The 21,054-nt window shown below is 36.5% G+C and overlaps 1 protein-coding gene across 4 annotated transcripts in view; it reads right to left on the bottom strand.

The window, feature by feature from the left end:
• CNTLN (centlein) overlaps nucleotides 1–21,054 on the bottom strand; it is a 331,593-nt gene that overhangs the window by 80,044 nt on the left and 230,495 nt on the right. For all 4 annotated transcript variants that reach the window (XM_060300962.1, XM_060300963.1, XM_060300964.1 and 1 more), the window contains 2 exons: nucleotides 7,571–7,661; nucleotides 7,266–7,489 (listed from right to left, as the gene is read on the bottom strand). In XM_060300962.1, the coding sequence (XP_060156945.1) occupies nucleotides 7,266–7,489; nucleotides 7,571–7,661 (315 nt within the window). The remainder of the gene's footprint in view (nucleotides 1–7,265; nucleotides 7,490–7,570; nucleotides 7,662–21,054) is intronic.

Genomic DNA, 21,054 nt, shown 5'->3' with positions numbered 1-21,054 from the left:
ATGTATAGCTGATTCACTTTGTTATAAAGCAGAAATTAACACAACGTTGTAAAGCAATTATACTCCAATAAAGATGTTAAGAAAAATAAAAAAACGTAAAAAAAAAATCTGCCAGCAAATAGAAGTCCAGGACCAGATGGCTTCACAGGTGAATTCTATCAAACATTTAGAGAAGAGTTAACACCTATCCTCCTCAAACTCTTCCAAAAAATTGCAGAGGGAGGAACAATCTCAAACTCATTTTATGATGCCATCATCACCCTGATACCAAAACTAGACAAAGATACTACAAAAAAAGAAAATTATAGACCAATATCAATGATGAACATAGATGCAAAAATATTCAATAAAATACTAGCAAACAGAATCCGACAACATATGAAAAGGATCATACACGATGATCAAGTGGGATTATCCCAGGGATGCAAGGATTCTTCAATAAACGTAAAACAATCAATGTGATACACCATATTAACAAATTAAAGAATAAAAACCATATGAACATCTCAATAGATGTAGAAAAAGTTTCTGACAAAATTCAACACCCAATTATGATAAAAACACTCCAGAAACTGGGCACAGAGGGAACCTCCCTCGACATAATAAAAGGTATATATGACAAACCCACAGCAAATATCATTGTCAATGGTAAAAAACTGAAAGCATTTCTTCTAAGATCAGGAACAAGACAAGGATGTTCACTCTTGCCACTATTATTCAACATAGTTTTGGAAGCTTTAGCCACTACAATCAGAGAAGAAAAAGAAATAAAAGGAAACCAAATCGGAAAAGAAGTAAAACTGTCACTGTTTGCTGATGACATGATACTATACATAGAAAATCCCAAAGATGTGACCAGAAAACTACTAGAGCTAATCAATGAATTTGGTAAAGTAGCAGGATACAAAATTAACACACAGAAATTTCTTTCATTACACTATACACTAACACTATACACTAACAAAGAAAGATCAGAAAGAGAATTTAAGGAAACAATTCCATTTACCATCGCAACAAAAAAATAAAATACCTAGGAATAAACCTACCTAATGAGGCAAAAGACCGGTACTCAGAACACTATAAAACACTGATGAAAGAAATCAAAGATAACATAAAGAGATGGAAAGATATACCACGCTCCTGGATTGGAAGAATCAATACTGTGAAAATGACTATACTACCCAAAGCAATCTACAGGTTCAATGCAATCCCTATCAAATTACCACTGGCAATTTTCACAGAACTAGAACTAGAAATTTTACAATTTGTATGGAAACACAAAAGACCCTGCATAGCGAAAGCAATCTTGAGTAAGAAAAACGGAGCTGGAGGAATCCAGCTCCCTGATTTCAGACTATACTACAAAGCTACACTAATCAAGACAGTATGGTACTGGCACAAAAACAGCAATATAGATCAATGGAACAGGATAGAAAGTCCAGAGGTAAACCCATGCACATATGGTCACCTTATCTATGATAAAGGAGTCAGGAATATACACAGTGGAGAAAAGACAGCCTCTTTAATAAGTGGTTCTGGGAAAAATGGATAGACACATCAAAAAGAATGAAATTAAAACACACCCTAACACCATACACAAAAATAAACTCAAAATGGATTAAAGACCTAAATGTAAGGCCAGACACTATAAAACTCTTAGAGGAAAACATAGGCAGAACACTCTATGACATAAGTCACAGGTAGATCCTTTTTGACCCACCTCCTGGAGAAATGGAAATGAAAACAAAAATAAACAAATGGGACCTAATGAAACTTCAAAGCTTTTGCACAGCAAAGGAAACCTTGAACAAGACGAAAAGACAACCCTCAGAATGGGAGAAAATATTTGCAAACGAAGCAACTGACAAAGGATTCATCTCCAAAATATACAAGCAGTGGGCTTCCCTGGTGGTGCAGTGGTTGAGAGTCCGCCTGCCGATACAGGGGACATGGGTTCGTGCCCCAGTCCGGGAAGATCCCACATGCCATGGAGCGGCTGCACCCGTGAGTCATGGCCGCTGAGCCTGCGCGTCCAGAGCCTGTGCTCCACAACGGGAGAGGCCACAACAGTGAGAGGCCCGCATACCGCAAAAAAAAAAAAAAAAAAAAAAATATATATATATACACACACACATATATATATATATATATATATATATATATGCAAGCAGCTCATGCAGCTCAAGAAAACAAACAACCCAATCCAAAAATGGGCAGAAGACCTAAAAAGACATTTCTCCAAAGAAGATATACAGATTACCGATAAACACATGAAAGAATGCTCAGTATCACTAATCATTAGAGAAATGCAAATCAAAACTACAATGAAGTATCACCTCACACTGGTCAGAATGGCCATCATCAAAAAATCTACAAACAATAAACGCTGGAGAGGGTGTGGAGAAAAGGGTACTCTCCTGCACTGTTGGTGGGAATTTAAATTGATACAGCCAGTATGGAGAACAGTATGGAGTTTCCTTAAAAGCTAAAAATAGAACTACCATATGACCCAGCAATCCCACTACTGGGCATATACCCTGAGAAAACCATAATTCAAAAAGATACACATACCACAATATTCACTGCAGCACTATTTACAGTAGCCAGTACGTGGAAGAAACCTAAATGTCCATCAATAGATGAATGGATAAAGAAGATGTGGCGCATATATACAATGGAATATTACTTGGCCATAGAAAGGAATGAAATTGAGTTTTTGGTAGTGAGGTGGATGGACCTAGAATCTGTCATACAGAGTGAAGTAAGTCAGAAAGAGAAAAACAAATATCGTATGCTAACCCATACATATGGAATTGAAAAAAGCGGTACTGATGAACCTAGTGGCAGGGCAGGAATAAAGACACAGATGTAGAGAATGGACTTGAGGGTACAGGGTGGGAAGGGGAAGCTGGGATGAAGTGAGAGAGTAGCACTGACATATATACATTACCAAATGTAAAATGGATGGCTAGTGGGAAGCTGCTGCATAGCACAAGGAGATCAACTTGATGCTTTGTGATGACCTAGAGGGGTGCGATAGGGAGGCTGCAGAAAGAGGGGATATGGGGATATATGTATACATATAACTGTTTCACTTTGTTGTATAGCAGAAACTAACACAACATTGTAAAGCATTTATAGTCCAATAAAGATATGAAAAAAAAAATAAAAGAGTCTGCCTGCCAATGCAGGGGACATGGGTTTGAGCCCTGGTCCAGGAAGATCCCACATCTTGCAGAGCTACTAATCCTGCGTGCCGCAACTACTGAGCCTGCACTCTAGAGCCCATGAGCCACAACTACTGAGCCCACGACCCACAACTACTGAGCCTACGACCCACAACTACTGAAGCCTGCACACCTAGAGCCTGTGCTCCGCAACGAGAAGCCGCCGTAATGAGAAGCCCGTGCACCACAATGAAGAGTAGCCCCTGCTAGCCACGACTAGAGAAAGCCTGCGTGCAGCAACGAAGACCCAACGCACCCAAAAAGAAGAAAAAATTAAGGTTCTTTCATGTTATATTGTGTGTCAATATTTCACTAATATTGGTGATTTAATAATATTCCTTATATGAATATATCACAATCTGTTTATCCGCTCACTAACAAACGGACATTTCTGTTGTTTCTACCTTTTGGCTATTATTAATAATGCTGCTATGAATAATACTGCCTTAACATTGACTGTCTTCTTATATGGTGTCTTAAGGTAAGATAGAGGCAAGAGATTGGGTTTTCTCATTTCTTTTCTGAGCATGCACATAGCTCTATGAATGCATATGTCCTCTAGATTCCCAAGAATATGTCAGAGCCTTTCAAAACTCTTATGGGCATCTCATTCCCCATTCAAGCTATTTGGTTAATATATTGTTTGACGAAAACTGGAATCCATCACCCTCAGGCAACCTGAAGTTAAGACACTTGCCTGTACTGTAGCTGACAACCCCATCCACCAACCCCTCCCTGCCAAGAAGAGAGCTGTCCACACTGAATGAGATCAGAGTGCCTGGGGTCTTCCAGAGAACCAACGGATAGAGCAAATAATGACAATTAATTGGGAATGAGGCTTACAAGGAGCTCCAGTTCCATTCTGCTTCTTCTGATAGCTGCCAGGATGCATGGGGAACATGCACTATTATTTTTCCAAGACTACTGCTGACCTGGGACAAATTAAAATGCCTGTTCCATCAAAGTTTCCTGTTCTTATCTAGACACATTTGTTTTTCTTGAATTAACACTCCTTAGATCCTTGCAAGTATGGTTAATTTCCAGAGTTTCACTGAAGAATTGTAAGTGATTCCTAATATGCACACAGAGTCTCTATAAAATGCTTTATAGTTTTCATGTAAAATACCTCTGCTTGATCTTCAATCTTTTTAAAGATAAGGAATTCATCTTTTCAGCTTAGAAGACCTGTAACTTCCTTGAACCATCTATTAATTCCCTTAGGAATATTACATTAACGCTTAGACGACTTGGTTCTGTACCCAGTGTTATGAAAATGTTGATTCTCAACAATTTTTGCCCTTTTTCCCATTGTTTTTATGGAAGAGTAAATTTTCAAAGTCCTTACACTAATAGTGATATATGCTACAACATGGATGAACTTTGAAAACATTATGCTAAGTGAAAGAAGCCAGACACAAAAGGCCAGGTATTGTTGATTCCATCTATATTAAATGTCTAGAATACGCAAATCCAAATAAACAGAATGTAGATTAGTGATTGCCTAGGGCTCAGAGAGATGGAGAAATGGAAGGATGGTAAGCAAAGGGTTCAGGGTCTCTTTTTGACATTATGAAAATGTTCTAAAATTGATTTTGGTGATGGTTGCACAACTTTGTCCATATTGTAACAACCACTGAATTAAATGATAGAATTGTCTGGTATGTGAATTATGTTTCATTAAAGTTACTGCCAAAAATAATAATAGTGGGTGATTTTACCCACTCTCAATAATTGATACTTCATTTACCTCACTCTCAATAATTGACAAAACAACAGAAAACCAGCAACAACAGAAGAGTTGAACATCAGTATTAACCAACTACATGTAAGAGATATATATAGAACACCCAACCCAACAACAGCAAAATACAAATTCTTATCAAGTGCAAATGGAACATTCTCCAAGATCTCCTATATGTTAGGTCACAAAACAAGTCTTAATACATTTATAAAAACCAGATCATAGAAAGTAACTTCCAGTGTAAGTGTGGAACATAGGTCAAGATTGGGTATAAGTCCACTCTTGGAATAAAGGCCAAACACATTTCCTGTTAGTACAACTAGTATACCACTAATCTTTTATAAGTAAAACATTTCTAAGCATTGCTTGAATCAAATCACTAGATATTGGAAGTAGGGAATTTATAATTTAAAATTTTGTGTGATAGTGGTTTAAAAAGTATTTTCTAGAATGATGAAAATATTACTTCTGTGTAAACAATAAATCATTCCTTATACACACAAATACCTTTAAGAATGGATACTTGAGCAGTCTCCCAAGGCAATAGAAATAAAAGCAAAAATAAACAATAATATTGGGAACTAATCAAACTTACAAGCTTTTGCACAGCAAAGGAAACCATAAACAAAACAAAAAGACAACCTACCAACTGGGAGAAAATATTTGCAAGTGGTGTGACCAACAGAAGCTTAATTTCCAAAATATACAAACAGATCATACAATTCAATAACAACAACAGCAAAGAAAAATTCAATCAAAAAAGGGCAGAAGACCTAAGTAGACATTTCTCCAAAGAAGACATACAGATGGCTCATAGGTACATGAAAAGATGCTCATCATTGTTAATTATTAGAGAAATGAAAATCAAAACTGCAATGAGGTACCAACTCACACCAGTCAGAATGGCCATCATCAAAAATTTACAAATAACAAATGCTGGAGAGGGTGTGGAGAAAAGGGAATCCTCTTACACTGATGGTGGGAATGTACATTGTTGTAACCACTATGGAAAATAGTATGGAGGGTCCTCTAAAAACTAAAAATGGAGTTGCCATATGATCCAGCAATCCCACTCCTGAGGATACACCCAGACAAAACTATAATTCAAAAAGATACATGCACCCCTATGTTCAGAGCAGCACTATTTACAATAGCCAAGACATGGAAACAACCTAAATGTCCACTGACAGATGAATGGATAAAGATGTGGTATACACACACACACACACACACACACACAATGGAATATTACTCAGCCATTAGAAAGAATGAAATAATGCCATTTGCAGCAACACAGTTGGACCTAGGGATTTTCATACTAAGAGAAGTAGGTCAGAAAGAGAAAGTCAAATACCATATGATATCACTTATATATGAAATCTAAAATACAACACAAATGAACATATCTATGAAACAGAAGAGACTCAGAGACACAGAGAACTTGTGGTTGCCAAGGGGGAGGAGGGGTGGGGAAAGGAAGGATTGGGAGTTTGGGATTAGTAGACGCAAACTATTATATACAGGATGGATAAACAAGGTCCTGCTGTATAGCACAGGGATTACATTCAATTCCTTGTGATAAAACCATAACAGAAAGGCATATGAAAAAGAATATATATGTATAATTGAGTCACTTTGCTGTCAGCAGAAATTAACACAACATTGTAAATCGACTATACTTCAATAAAAAATTTTTAAAAAGAATAGAGACTTAAGGAATAATCTGTTCTTTTTTATTTGCTTTAAGATTAAATTATGATAACCAGCAGTAAGGTATACTGTGTCTAAAAATTGTTACAGAAAACTCAGCTCACCTGAGTAAAAATATATGTGCTATAGGAACACATTAATATAGATATTTAAATTAAAATCTTCACATTTTATACTAGTATTTGCAAAGAAGAGCTGGGGCAATTACTAGTTAATAATGTGATTTATAATGATAAATGGAAAGTTTTAGACATGGGCAAATGGGCGAGCTAAATGAATTTATGGAGCCTGCTTTTAAAATCTAAGATATAACAGAATAAATATGACATAAAAATTTTAAGGTAAAGAAAAAAACTAAGTGGAAAAGGAATTCTAGTAAAATACTTGTCAAAAGATTTGGAGTTCTCCTTAATAAGACCTTATTTAAGAAATCTAGATATTAAACATTTCATCAGTTAGCAGTGTCTGGGAAATTTTTAAACTCATAGACATGTCTAACACAAATATGAACCAAACAACACATGTAAAACAAAATATCCATTTTTGTAATATAGTCTACTGGAATTTATTTGTAAAGTTCCCTTTACCTTTATTGTCTGTCTGCTTGTTTGAAACCGCTGATCAGACACTTGCTGCTGGTGAAGGAGCTTTTCATTGACTTCTTTATATTCTTTAATAGACAGTTCTGCTGCTTTTTTGGCATTCAAAAGTACACTGTTCTGTTGTTGCAAGGATACTATACGTTCTCGTAATAAAATAATACTGTTACTTGACTTCTGGGCCGTTATATTTTTCCAGTTTTCTCTGTTAACTATACAAAAAGAATGCTAATAATTTTTTTAAAAATCTCATTAAATTAAAAAGACATTGTTAATTTCATATGTATTCTTACCTCTGGTAGGACCTGTCGTATGTGAACTCTTTTGAATATTACTATTCTTCTTTTGAAAAGTTGGTTTTTTGGCATTCTTGTGAAAATAATTCTAAATTTGAAAGTTTCATAAAAATTAGATTATTACTCAATAACAATTTCAAGTGAACCAACATAGTATACAATATTTCTTTACTTAAAAACATATTTGTGCAGAGTTAAAAAATAAGTCTGGACAATAAAATTCTATAATTGATGGCAAGAACTCATAAATGAACATAATACGTGCACTAACGTTGACCTAGCAGGTAGAAGATAAAAATACAAAAATGAACCCAAAAGTAGTAGAAACTTAACCTATGAACAGTTTACAAAGCTAGGAGCAAAAATAGTAAAAGTGACAAAAATAAAATAACTATATTTAATAATGTATTCTCTGGGAATCTAGTTCCTTTTCTCAAATACTGTTCTCCATTGTAGAATGACAAATCCCTTCTTACAAATGAAGCTAAAATAATGTTGATGAAAATAAAGTAACTTTCCTTGAATCTGTATCTTTTCCTCATGACATTCCAACACACTGAGACTAAATAAATAAAATGAAGCCATGTTGACTTTTGTTCCAAACTGTTTCACCGATCTATAAAAGCTTTCCCAAAACAAAAACTTAAATAGGAATATGTTTCAAAGTATTATAAATCCTAATAATAAAATATGTTGTTTTGTTTAAGAATTTATTGCCTGGGAAACAGGAAAAATATCAACCTAGAAAACTATTTCTTTAAAAAAAGGAATTTTTTTCAAACAACCCAATTCAGGAACATATAAATAATTATAATAAAAATGGAAGGAAAAAATAAATTTGACCAAATGTTAGACAATGAGCCATATACTTTATATCAACAGATATATAAACTATACTATATTATACATAAGGCATGGCCCTAAAGTAATAGAACTGATTTATTAACACAAATACCAGAAACTTCTAACTAAGATAGGGTTTTCCTTTAAACGAATTACTTTCCTTTAAACGAACTATGTTTCATTAAATATCTCATTTGAACTTGTCTTCAGAACTAGTATATAAGATATATTTTTAAATGTTTCATTCCCTTATTAAGATTCAGTTAATATTATGCACTGGTCATGTATCTACCACTATAAAAAGATCCAAAATAGAACTATCAAATTACCAATATTAGTTACCAGACTTGATATCAAATTAACTGGACCTAAAATAAAAAAGAGGCTTCCATTTCCAGTATTATTATTGATCAGAAATCCAGAAATATTCTTATACTTTTGAAGGAAGCACACTTAAAGCATGTTTTAAACATGACAAAGTGCTAAGGGAAATTCTGAGGCCAAAAATAAAGTAAAGCAAGAATTCAGAAGGATTTCCCTGGCAGTCCAGTGGTTATGATTCCAGGCTTTCACTGCTGGGGGCCCAGGTTCAATCTCAGGGACTAAGATCCCACAAGCCGTGTGGTGCAGTGAAAAGAAAAAAGAATCCAGAGAGACAAGTGAAAAGCAAAGTGGCTAGCAAAATATAGGACAACTCATAATCCCTTGTGACCTTGAAATTCAATTTAAATACCAAAGCAGAATATAGGAGGAAAGGAAAGAAAGCCTAGGCCCCAGCTCCAGATGAGAAATTGGAAGTCACAAAGCTAGGGCACTGTATATAGCAATGGCCTGTACCTTTTTTATTGCTGAGTAGTATTCTATGGTATCGATGTATCATAGTTTGATTAACCATTCAGCTATTAAAGAAAATTTTGGTCGTTGCAGTTTTTAGCTATTAAAAATAAAGCTGTTATGACCATTCATGTACAAGTTTTTTAGGTAAACATAAATTTTCATTTCTATAAGTGTCCAAGAGTGAGAAAGCTGGGTTGTATGGTGAGCATATGATTAATATTTTTTTTTTAAAGAAACTGCCTACTGTTTCCCAGAGTGCTATACCACTTTATATTCACACAAGCACTGCATAAGAGATCCAGTTTCTCCGCATCCTTGTTAGCACTTGGTATTGTCGCTATTTTTTATTTTAGGTGTTCTAACAGATGTGTATCTCATCAGGGTCTTAATCTGCATTTCCCTAATGGTTAATGATGTTGAATGTCTTTATGTGTGTGTACTTGCCATACATTTATTCTTTTCAGTGAAATGTCTGTTCATGTCTTTTGCCTGTTTTCTTCTTAGATTGTTTGATTTTCTACTGTTGAGCTTTAACAAAATCCTTATATATTCAAGATATCAGTCCTTTGTCAAATATATGATTTATAAATACTTCCTCCCAGTCTGTAGTATGTCTTTTTAATCCTCTTAATAGGGTCTTTCACAAAGCAAAAGTTCTTAATATTTCATGAAGTCAAAATTTGATGTTTTCTTTTAGGGATCATGCTTTTGATAACATGTCTAAAAACTCTTCAGCAAGTCTTAACTCCCAGAGATTTTCCTTTTGGTTCCTTCTGAAAGTTTTATAATTTGTTTTACACTTATATCTGTGATCTATTTCAAGTTAATTTCTGCATAAGATGTGAGGTTTAGGTATAGGTTTATTGTTTTTTGTTTTTTTTTTTTTGCGGTACGCGGGCCCCTCACTGTTGCGGCCCCTCCCGCTGCGGAGCACAGACCCCGGACGCGCAGAACCAGCGGCCACGGATCACGGGCCCAGCCGCTCCGCGGCATGTGGGATCTTCCCGGACCGGGACACGAACCTGTATCCCCTGCATCGGCAGGCGGACTCTCAACCACCGCGCCACCAGGGAAGCCCGGTTTATTGTTTTTTGCCTAGGGATCTCCAGTTGTTCCAGCACTATTTGTTGAAAAGACTATCCTTCCTCTATTGAACTGCTTTTGCACACTTTTCAAAAATCAGTTGTTCTTCATACATGTGGAGCCACTTCTAAGTTCTATATTCCATCATGTAAGTATTAAACCCTTCTTCCCCTCTTGGTGGGTGTTTGGTGTCACCAGTCCTGACATCAAATTGAGTGGTGGGGAATGATGACATCCTCTGTGGGGCAGACACAAAATAGTTATCTTATTTTTTGGTTAATTTCCCATTTGGTTCTTTTCTATATATTCTATTTCATTGATGAGAATTTCTATTTCATTCTTGAGATGTTCTAGTTTTTCATTTGTTTCAAACCTGTTTGTAAATGCTTGTTGAAGCATTTTTAATGACAGTTACTTTAAAGTGCTGTCATATAATCTGATTGTCTATGTCATCTTGCTGTTACCTTCTGTTGTTTCCTTTTTTTCATGCAAGTTGAGGTGTTCCTGGTTGCTAGGTATAATGAGTGATTTTCAGTTATATCCTGGACATTTTGGGTATTATGTTTCAAGACTCCATATCTTATTTAAATCTTTTGTTTTAGCAGGCTTCCTCTGATGCCACACTCATGGGGCAAGGAGGACCACCTCATTACCGCCAGTTGGGGATAGAAGTTCAGTCTCTGCTGACACCCTGGTTGAGGAGGGGCACCTCATTACTCTTGGTGGGGGTGAAAGTTCAGGCTCCCCACAGACCTCTGCTAATACCCCTGGTTGGGAAATGGAGCAGGACTTTGTTTCTGCTCCTAACTTGGCCTCTCTTGACACAGTGCGGAGGGTGTGGGAGGCTTTATAGATATGCGAGGTAATGAAAGTCCAAATTTCTGCACTTCACCTCTGAAATCCAGAGGAACCCTGCTAGGAAACAAAAGGGGCATCTCTTTATTGCTGGATAGAGGTAGATGTCCAGCTCCCCATGTGGTCTCTAATGACATAAACTGAGGGAGTCATTACCATTGGCCCCTCACTGGGCCCTGTTAGAAGGAGGAGGGATGCCTTCTTATAGCCAGGTGAGAGTGAAAGTGTAGGTTCCCCACTAGGTCTTTACTGGTGGGGGTAGCTGTAGGGTTGTAATTTTTTCTGTGGTGTTCGGCTAGAGTAGTACAGTTATTGTGTAAAAGTTTTCTGTCTTACTGGGCTGTCCATTTCCTAGTCCTTTGACTAGAGAGAACAGGGTTTTACAGGGGGCTTTTATCATCTAACCAATTGGCCTTTCCAAGTTGCAGGTTTCTTCAGCACCCAGGCCAGGATATGTCAGGCAAAATGAAAACCCAGAGAACTCACCAATCATGTTCTTCTTTCAGTGCTGAGATCCCTACCCAGTGTGTCTCCTCTCCACCTTTCAGAGTCTTCTCATAGTTTTATTATTAAATTTATATTTATACAGTCCCTATCAAAATCCCAAAGGATTGTTTGTGAGAAGCTGATTCTAAAGAGCCAAGGACCAAGAATACTGAAGAGACTCTTGAAAGAAAACAAGGTGGGAGACTTGCTCTATTATAAATCAGGAGTACTATACAATAATCTTAATGAGACAGTATGGTATAGATAAATATACTGATGGAACAGAAGAAAAAGTCTAGAGACATACCTGCATGTATATGCACGTGTGATTTACAGCAAAGTTGGTGCTGTTGAACAGTGGGGCAAAGTGTAAAACTTAATCCCTATCATTCATCACATGCAAAAATCAATGCCAGACAGACATAAAAATCAAAACAGTAAATCAGTTAAAATAGAAAAAGATAACAAGTAAGGTAGTATAAAAAATATCTAAGTTGAAGTAGGTAAAAAATAATTACAGAGAACATAAAAAGTGTTATTCATACAGGAAAAAAATTGTTAAATTTGACCACAATAGAATTATGGTGTTCTATTCCCCAAAAGATTCCAATAAAAAAGGTGAAAAGGCATAGCATGGAGTAGGGCAAGATATCTACAGTGTATATAATCAACATAAGGCTCATATGTAGCATATGTAAGAACTCCTACAGATGAATAAGAAAAAGACGGACAACTCATTTGTAAATGGCACAGAGTTGAGGAAGCAATTCACTGAAGAATTCCAAATGGTCAATAATTGTAAGAAAGTATTATTCAACACTTTATTAGTAATCACACAATGTAAACTAAACCCACAATGATATACCTCAACATACAAACAAAAGTGGCTGAGATAAGAAGGACTAACATAACAAATGTTGATGAGAAGCAGTAAAAACGTTTACAGCCTGTTGGTGGGTACAACACTTTGGAAAATAGCAGTATCACCGAAAATCGTAGAAACACATAGTCTATGGTGCAGTAATTCTATCCCCTAGGGATTTCATTACAGACACGTCCATACCAGTACAGTGGAAGACATTTACAAGAATATTCATTGCAACATTATTTGCAAGAAATCCAAACTGAAGCAACCCAAAATTCAGCAATAGAATGGATAAATAAATTGTGATATATTCGGACAATGAAATACTATATACAACAAAAAAAATGAATGAACTCCACATAACACTGAATAAAATAAGGCAAGAAACAAAAGAAGACATATCTTATAGATTCCATAAAGTTCAAAAGCAGGCAAAATTAACCATAATATTAGAAGAAATAAAATTATAAAGAAAAGAAGGGGAGTGATTAAAGGTAAGATAATGGTTACCTTTGGAGTGAGGGAGAAGTTCTACTATTTCCCAAACCCAGCTGGTACAATTTGATCAACTGTTACTTTCTCACTGCCAACAATGTACACAGATCTACTCAAAGTAGTTTACACTAACACTCTCTTATTTTATGAATAGAATTATGAGTTCCTTTTATTTATAAACTCATTAAGCAGCACAAAATCAACTGCAAATAAACAAAATTCACAATAATATAATGTATAACAAAATAGTTTTCTGTAAAATCTATTTATCAACCAACCACTCAATCAGCAGGTACTTAGAATATAATTCTTCATCATGGTAGTAACTAAAATAAACTTTTGTCATCCTGGAACTTTTTCCTCTAAAGTTCTGGCCAGATCTCAAATAATAAACACTTTGAATTAGGTTTTTAAAGAACCTTATATGTTACTTCAATGGTAATCTTTTTTTTTTTAAACAAAATAAAATTACCTTTTTTCATTTTTTCACTGATTTACGTTGAATAGGTAAAACTTTTGATGACATGATGTATCAATGATAAGAATTATTGAATAAGTTGTTTTGGAACGTCAATATTTTAAGATTTAAAATATATTGGGGATGGGGGGTGCTTCAAGATGGTGGAGTAAGATGTGGAGGAGATCACCTTCCTCCCCACAAATACATCAGAAATACATCTACATGTGGAACAACTCCTACAGAACACCTACTGAAAACTGGCAGAAGACCTCAGGCTTCCAAAAAGGCAAGAAACTCCCCACGTACCTGGCCGTGAGACTGACAGGGTCTTGGTGCTCCGGCCGGGTGTCAGGCCTGAGCCTCTGATGTGGGAGTGCCAAGTTCAGCACACTGGTCAACCAGAGACGTCCCGGCCCTGTGTAATATCAATCGGTGAGACCTCTCCCGGAGATCTCCATCTCAACGTTAAGACCCACCTCCTCTCAACGACCAGCAAGCTCCAGAGCTGGACACCCCATGCCAAACAACTAGCAAGACAGGAACACAACACCATCCATTAGCAGAGAGGCTGCCTAAAATCATACTATGTTCACAGACACCCCAGAACATACCACCAGACCTGGACCAGCCCACCACAAAGACAAGATTCAGCTTCATCCACCAGACACAGGCACTAGTCCCCTCCACCAGGAAGCCTACACAACCCACTGAACCAACTTTAGCCACTGGGGACAGACACCAAAAACAACGAGAACTACGAACCTGCAGCCTGCAAAAAGGAGACTGCAAACGCAGTAAGATAAGCAAAATGAGAAGACAGAAAAACACATACCAGATGAAGGAGCAAGGTAAAAACCCACCAGACCTAACAAATGAAGAGGAAATAGGCAGTCTACCTGAAAAAGAATTCAGAATAATGATAGTAAAGATGATCCAAAATCTTGGAAATAGAATAGAGAAAATGCAAGAAACATTTAACAAGGACCTAGAAGAACTAAAGAGGAAACAAGCAACAATGAACAACCCAATAAATGAAATTTAAAATACTCTAGAAGGGATCAATAGCAGAATAACTCAGGCAGAAGAACGGATAAGTGACCTGGAAGAAAAAATAGTGGAAATAACTACTGCAGAGCAGAATAAAGAAAAAAGAATGAAAAGAACTGAGGACAGTCTCAGAAACCTCTAGGACAACATTAAACGCACCAACATTCGAATTACAGGGGTCCCAGAAGAAGAAGAGAAAAAGAAAGGGACTGAGAAAATATTTGAAGAGATTATAGTGGAAAACTTCCCTAATATGGGAAAGGAAATAGTTAATCAAGTCCAGGAAGCACAGAGAGTCCCACAGAGGATAAATCCAAGCAGAAACACACCAAGACACATATTAATCAAACTATCAAAAATTATATACAAAGAAAACATTAAAAGCAGCAAGGGAAAAACAACAAATAACACAGAAGGGAATCCCCATAAGGTTAACAGCTGATCTTTTAGCAGAAACTCTGCAAGCCAGAAGGGACTAGCAGGACATATTTAAAGTGATGAAGGAGAAAAACCTAAAACCAAGATTACTCTACCCAGCATGGATCTCATTCATATTTGATGGAGAAATTAAAACCTTTACAGAAAAGCAAGAGCTGAGAGAGTTCAGCACCACCAAACCAGCTTTACAACAAATGCTAAAGGAACTTCTCTAGGGAAGAAACACAAGAGAAGGAAAAGACCTACAATAACAAACCCAAAACAATTAAGAAAATGGGAATAGGAACATACATATCGATAATTACCTTAAATGCAAATGGATTAAATGCTTCCACCAAAAGACACACACTGGCCTAATGGATACAAAAACAAGACCCGTATATATGCTTTCTATAAGAGATCCAATTCAGACCCAGGGACACATACAGACTAAAAGTGAGGGCATGGAAAAAGGTATTCCATGCAAATGGAAATCAAAAGAAAGCTGGAGTAGCAATTCCCATATCAGACAACATAGACTTTAAAATAAAGACTATTATAAGAGATAAAGAAGGACACTACATAATGATCAAGAGATTGATCCAAGAAGAAGATATAACAATTATAAATATTAATGCACCCAACACAGGAGCACCTGAATACATAAGGCAAATACTAAGAGCCATAAAAGGGGAAATCGACAGGAACACACTCATAGTAGAGGACTTTAACACCCCACTTTCACCAATGGACAGATCATCCAAAATGAAAATAAATAAGGAAACACAAGCTTTAAATGATACAATAAACAAGATGGACTTAATTGATATTTATAGGACATTCCATCCAAAAACAACAGAATACACATTTTTCTCAAGTGCTCATGGAACATTCTCCAGGATAGATCATATCTTTGGTCACAAATCAAGCCTTGGTAAATTTAAGAAAACTGAAATCATATCAAGTATTTTTTCTGACCACAACGCTATGAGACTACATATCAATTACAGGAAAAGATCTGTAAAAATTACAAACACATGGAGGCTAAACAATACACTACTTAATAACGAAGTGATCACTAAAAAAATCAAAGAGGAAATCAAAAAATACCTAGAAACAAATGACAATGGAGACACGACGACCCAAAACCTATGGGATGCAGGAAAAGCAGTTTTAAGAGGGAAGTTTATAGCAATACAATCCTACCTTATGAAGCAGGAAAAATCTCAAATAAACAACCTAAGCTTGCACATAAAGCAATTAGAGAAAGAAGAACAAAAAAACCCAAAGTTAGCAGAAGGAAAAAAATCATAAAGATCAGATCAGAAATAAATGAAAAAGAAATGAAGGAAATGATAGCTAAGATCAATAAAACTAAAAGCTGGTTCTTTGAGAACATAAGCAAAATTGATATACCATTAGCAAGACTCATCAAGAAAAAAAGGGAGAAGACTCAAATCAATAGAATTAGAAATGAAAAAGAAGTTACAGCTGACACTGCAGAAATACAAAGGATCATGAGAGATTACTACAAGCAACTATATGCCAATAAAATGGACAACCTGGAAGAAATGGACAAATTCATAGAAAAGCACAGCCTTCCGAGACTGAACCAGGAAGAAATAGAAAATATAAACAGACCAATCACAAGCAGTGAAATTGAAACTGGGATTAGAAATCTTCCAACAAACAAAAGCCCAGGACTAGATGGCTTCAGAGGCGAATTCTATCAAACATTTAGAGAAGAGCTAACACCTATCCTTCTCAAACTCTTCCAAAATATAGCAGAGGGAGGAACACTCGCAAACTCATTCTACGAGGCCACCATCACCCTGAAACCAAACCAGACAAAGAGCAGAAAAAAAGAAAACTACGGGCCAATATCACTGATGAACATAGATGCAAAAATTCTCAACAAAATACTGGCAAACAAAATCCAACAGCACATTAAAAGGATCACACACCATGATCAAGTGGGGTTTCTTCCTGGAATGCAAGGATTCTTCAGTATACGCAAATCAATCAATGTAATAAACCATATTAACCAATTGAAGGAGAAACCATCTCAATAGATGCAGAGAAAGCTTTCGACAAAATTCAACACCCATTTATGATAAAAACCCTGCAGAAAGTAGGCATAGAGGGAACTTTCCTCAACATAATAAAGGCCATATATGACAAACCCAGAGCCAATATCGTCCTCAATGGTGAAAAACTGAAACCATTTCCAGTAAGATCAGGAACAAGACAAGGTTGCCCACTCTTTCCACTATTATTCAACGTAGTTTTGGAAGTTCTAGCCACAGCAATCAGAGAAGAAAAAGAAATAAAAGGAATCCAAATCGGAAAAGAAGAAGTAAAGCTGTCACTGTTTGCAGATGTCATGATACTATACATAGAGAATCCTAACGATGCCACCAGAAAACTACTAGAGCTAATCAATGCATTTGGTAAAGTAGCAGGATCCAAAATTAATGCACAGAAATCTCTGGCATTCCTACACACTAATGATGAAAAATCTGAAAGTGAAATCAAGAAAACACTCCCATTTACCATTGCAACAAAAAAGAATAAAATATCTAGGAATAAACCTACCTAAGGAGACAAAAGACCTGTATGCAGAAAATTATAAGACACTGATGAAAGAAATTAAAGATGATACAAATAGATGGAGAGACATATCATGTCCTTGGATTGGAAGAATCAACATTGTGAAAATGACTCTACTACCCAAAGCAATCTACAGATTCAATGCAATCCCTATCAAACTACCACTGGCCTTTTTCACAGAACTAGAACAAAAAATCTCACAATTTGTATGGAAACACAAAAGACCCCGAATAGCCAAAGCAATTTTGAGAACGAAAAATGGAGCTGGAGGAATCAGGCTTCCTGACTTCAGACTATACTACAAAGCTACAGTAATCAAGACAGTATGGTACTGGCACAAAAACAGAAATATAGATCAATGGAACAGGATAGAAAGCCCAGAGATAAACCCACGCACATATGGTCACCTTATCTTTGACAAAGGAGGCAGAAATATACAGTGGAGAAAGGACAGCCTATTCAATAAGTGGTGCTGGGCAAACTGGACAGCTACATGTAAAAGTATGAGATTAGATCACTCCCTAACACCATACACAAAAATAAGCTCAAAATGGATTAAAGACCTAAATGTAAGGCCAGAAACTATCAAACTCTTAGAGGAAAACATAGGCAGAACACTCTATGACATAAATCACAGCAAGATCCTTTTTGACCCACCTCCTAGAGAAAGGGAAATAAAAACAAAAGTAAACAAATGGGACCTAATGAAACTTAAAAGCTTTTGCACAGCAAAGGAAACCATAAAGAAGACCAAAAGACAACCCTCAGAATGGGAGAAAATATTTGCAAATGAAGCAACTGACAAAGGATTAATCTCCAAAATTTATAAGCAGCTCATGCAGCTTAATAACAAAAGAACAAACAACCCAATCCAAAAATGGGCAGAAGACCTAAATAGACATTTCTCCAAAGAAGATATACAGAGTGCCAACAAACACATGAAAGAATGTTCAACATCACTAATCATTAGAGAAATGCAAATCAAAACTACAATGAGATATCATCTCACACCAGTCAGAATGGCCATCATCAAAAAATCTAGAAACAATAAATGCTGGAGAGGGTGTGGAGAAAAGGGAACCCTCTTACACTGTTTGTGGGAATGTAAATTGATACAGCCACTGTGGAGAACAGTATGGAGGTTCCTTAAAAAGCTACAAATAGAACTACCATATGACCCAGCAATCCCACTACTGGGTATATACCCTGAGAAAACCATAATTCAAAAAGAGTCATGTACCAAAATGTTCATTGCAGCTCTATTTACAATAGCCCAGAGATGGAAACAACCTAAGTGTCCATCATCGGATGAATGGATAAAGAAGATGTGGCACATATATACAATGGAGCATTACTCAGCCATAAAAAGAGACGAAATTGAGCTATTTGTAATGAGGTGGATAGACCTAGAGTCTGTCATACAGAGTGAAGTAAGTCAGAAAGAGAGAGACAAATACCGTATGCTAACACATATATATGGAATTTAAGAAAAAAAAATGTCATGAAAAACCTAGGGGTGAAACAGGAATAAAGACACAGACTTACTAGAGAATGGACTTGAGGCTATGGGGAGGGGGAAGGGTAAACGGTGACAAAGCAATAAAGAGGCATGGACATGTATACACTACCAAACGTAAGGTAGATAGCTAGTGGGAAGCAGCCGCATAGCACAGGGAGATCAGCTCGGTGCTGTGTGACCGCCTGGAGGGGTGGGATAGGGAGGGTGGGAGGGAGGGTGACGCAAGCGGGAAGAGATATGGGAACATATGTATATATATAACTGATTCATTTTGTTGTGAAGCTGAAACTAACATACCATTGTAAAGCAATTATGCTCCAATAAAGATGTTTAAAAAAAAAAAAAAAAAAATTTCACAATTTGTATGGAAATACAAAAGACCCCAAATAGCCAAAGCAATCCTGAGAACAAAAAACGGAGCTGGAGGAATCAGGCTCCCTGACTTCAGACTATACTGCAAAGCTAAATTAATCAAGACAGTATGGTACTGGCACAAAAACAGAAATATAGATCAATGGAACAGGACAGAAAGCCCAGAGATAAACCCACGCACATATGGTCACCTTATCTTTTATAAAGGAGGTAAGAATATAAAATGGAGAAAGACAGCCTCTTCAATAAGTGGTGCTGGGAAAACTGGACAGATACAAATAAAAGTATGAGATTAGAACACTCCCTAACACCATACACAAAAATAAACTGAAAACGGATTAAAGACCTAAATGTAAGGCCAGAAACTATCAAACTCTTAGAGGAAAACATAGGCAGAACACTCTATGACATCAATCACAGCAAGATCCTTTTTGACCCACCTTCTAGAGAAATGGAAATAAAAACAAAAATAAACAAATGGGACCTAATGAAACTTAAAAGCTTTTGCACAGCAAAGGAAACCATAAACAAGACCAAAAGACAACCCTCACAATGGGAGAAAATATTTGCAAATGAAGCAACTGACAAAGGATTAATCCCCCAAATTTACAACCAGCTCATGCAGATAAGTAACAAAAAAGCAAACAACCCTATCCAAAAATGGGCAGAAGACCTAAATAGACACTTCTCCAAAGATGATATACATATTGCCAACAAACACATGAAAGAATGCTCAACATCATTAATCATTAGAGAAATGCAAATCAAAACTACAATGAGATATCATCTCACACCGGTCAGAATGGCCATCATCAAAAAATCTAGAAACAATACATGCTGGAGAGGGTGTGGAGAAAAGGGAACCCTCTTGCACTGTTGATGGGAATGTAAATTGATACAGCCACTGTGGAGAACAGTATGGAGGTTCCTTAAAAAACTAAAAATAGAACTACCATATGACCCAGCAATCCTACTACTGGGCATATACCCTGAGAAAACTGTAATTCAAAAAGAGTCATGTACCAAAATGTGCATTGCAGCTCTATTTACAATACCCAGGACATGGAAGCTACCTAAGTATCCATTAACAGATGAATGGATAAAGAAGATGTGGCACATATACACAATGGAATATTACTCAGCCGTAAAAAGAAATGAAATTGAGTTATTTGTAGTGACGTGGATGGACCTAGATTCTGTCATACAGAGTGAAGTAAGTCAGAAAGAGAAAAACAAATACCGTATGCTAACACATATATATGGAATCTAAGGAAAAAAAAAAGTCATGAGGAACCTAGGGGAAGATGGGAATAAAGGCACAGACCTACTAGAGAACGGACTTGAGGATATGGGGACGGGGAACGGTAAGCTGTGACAAAGTGAGAGAGTGGCATGGACATATATACACTACCAAATGTAAAATAGATAGCTAGTAAGAAGTAGCTGCATAGCACAGGGAGATCAGCTCTGTGGTTTGTGATGACCTAGAGGGGTGGGATAGGGAGGGTGGGAGGGAGGGAGACGCAAGAGGGAAGAGATATGGGATCATATGTATATGTATAACTGATTCACTTTGTTATAAAGCAGAAACT

This window comes from Globicephala melas, chromosome 6 (assembly GCF_963455315.2).
Source record: "Globicephala melas chromosome 6, mGloMel1.2, whole genome shotgun sequence".
In the NCBI taxonomy this organism is placed as follows: domain Eukaryota; kingdom Metazoa; phylum Chordata; class Mammalia; order Artiodactyla; family Delphinidae; genus Globicephala; species Globicephala melas.
Note: the sequence above shows the minus strand (reverse complement) of the source record. Positions and strands in the feature narration are given on the sequence as shown.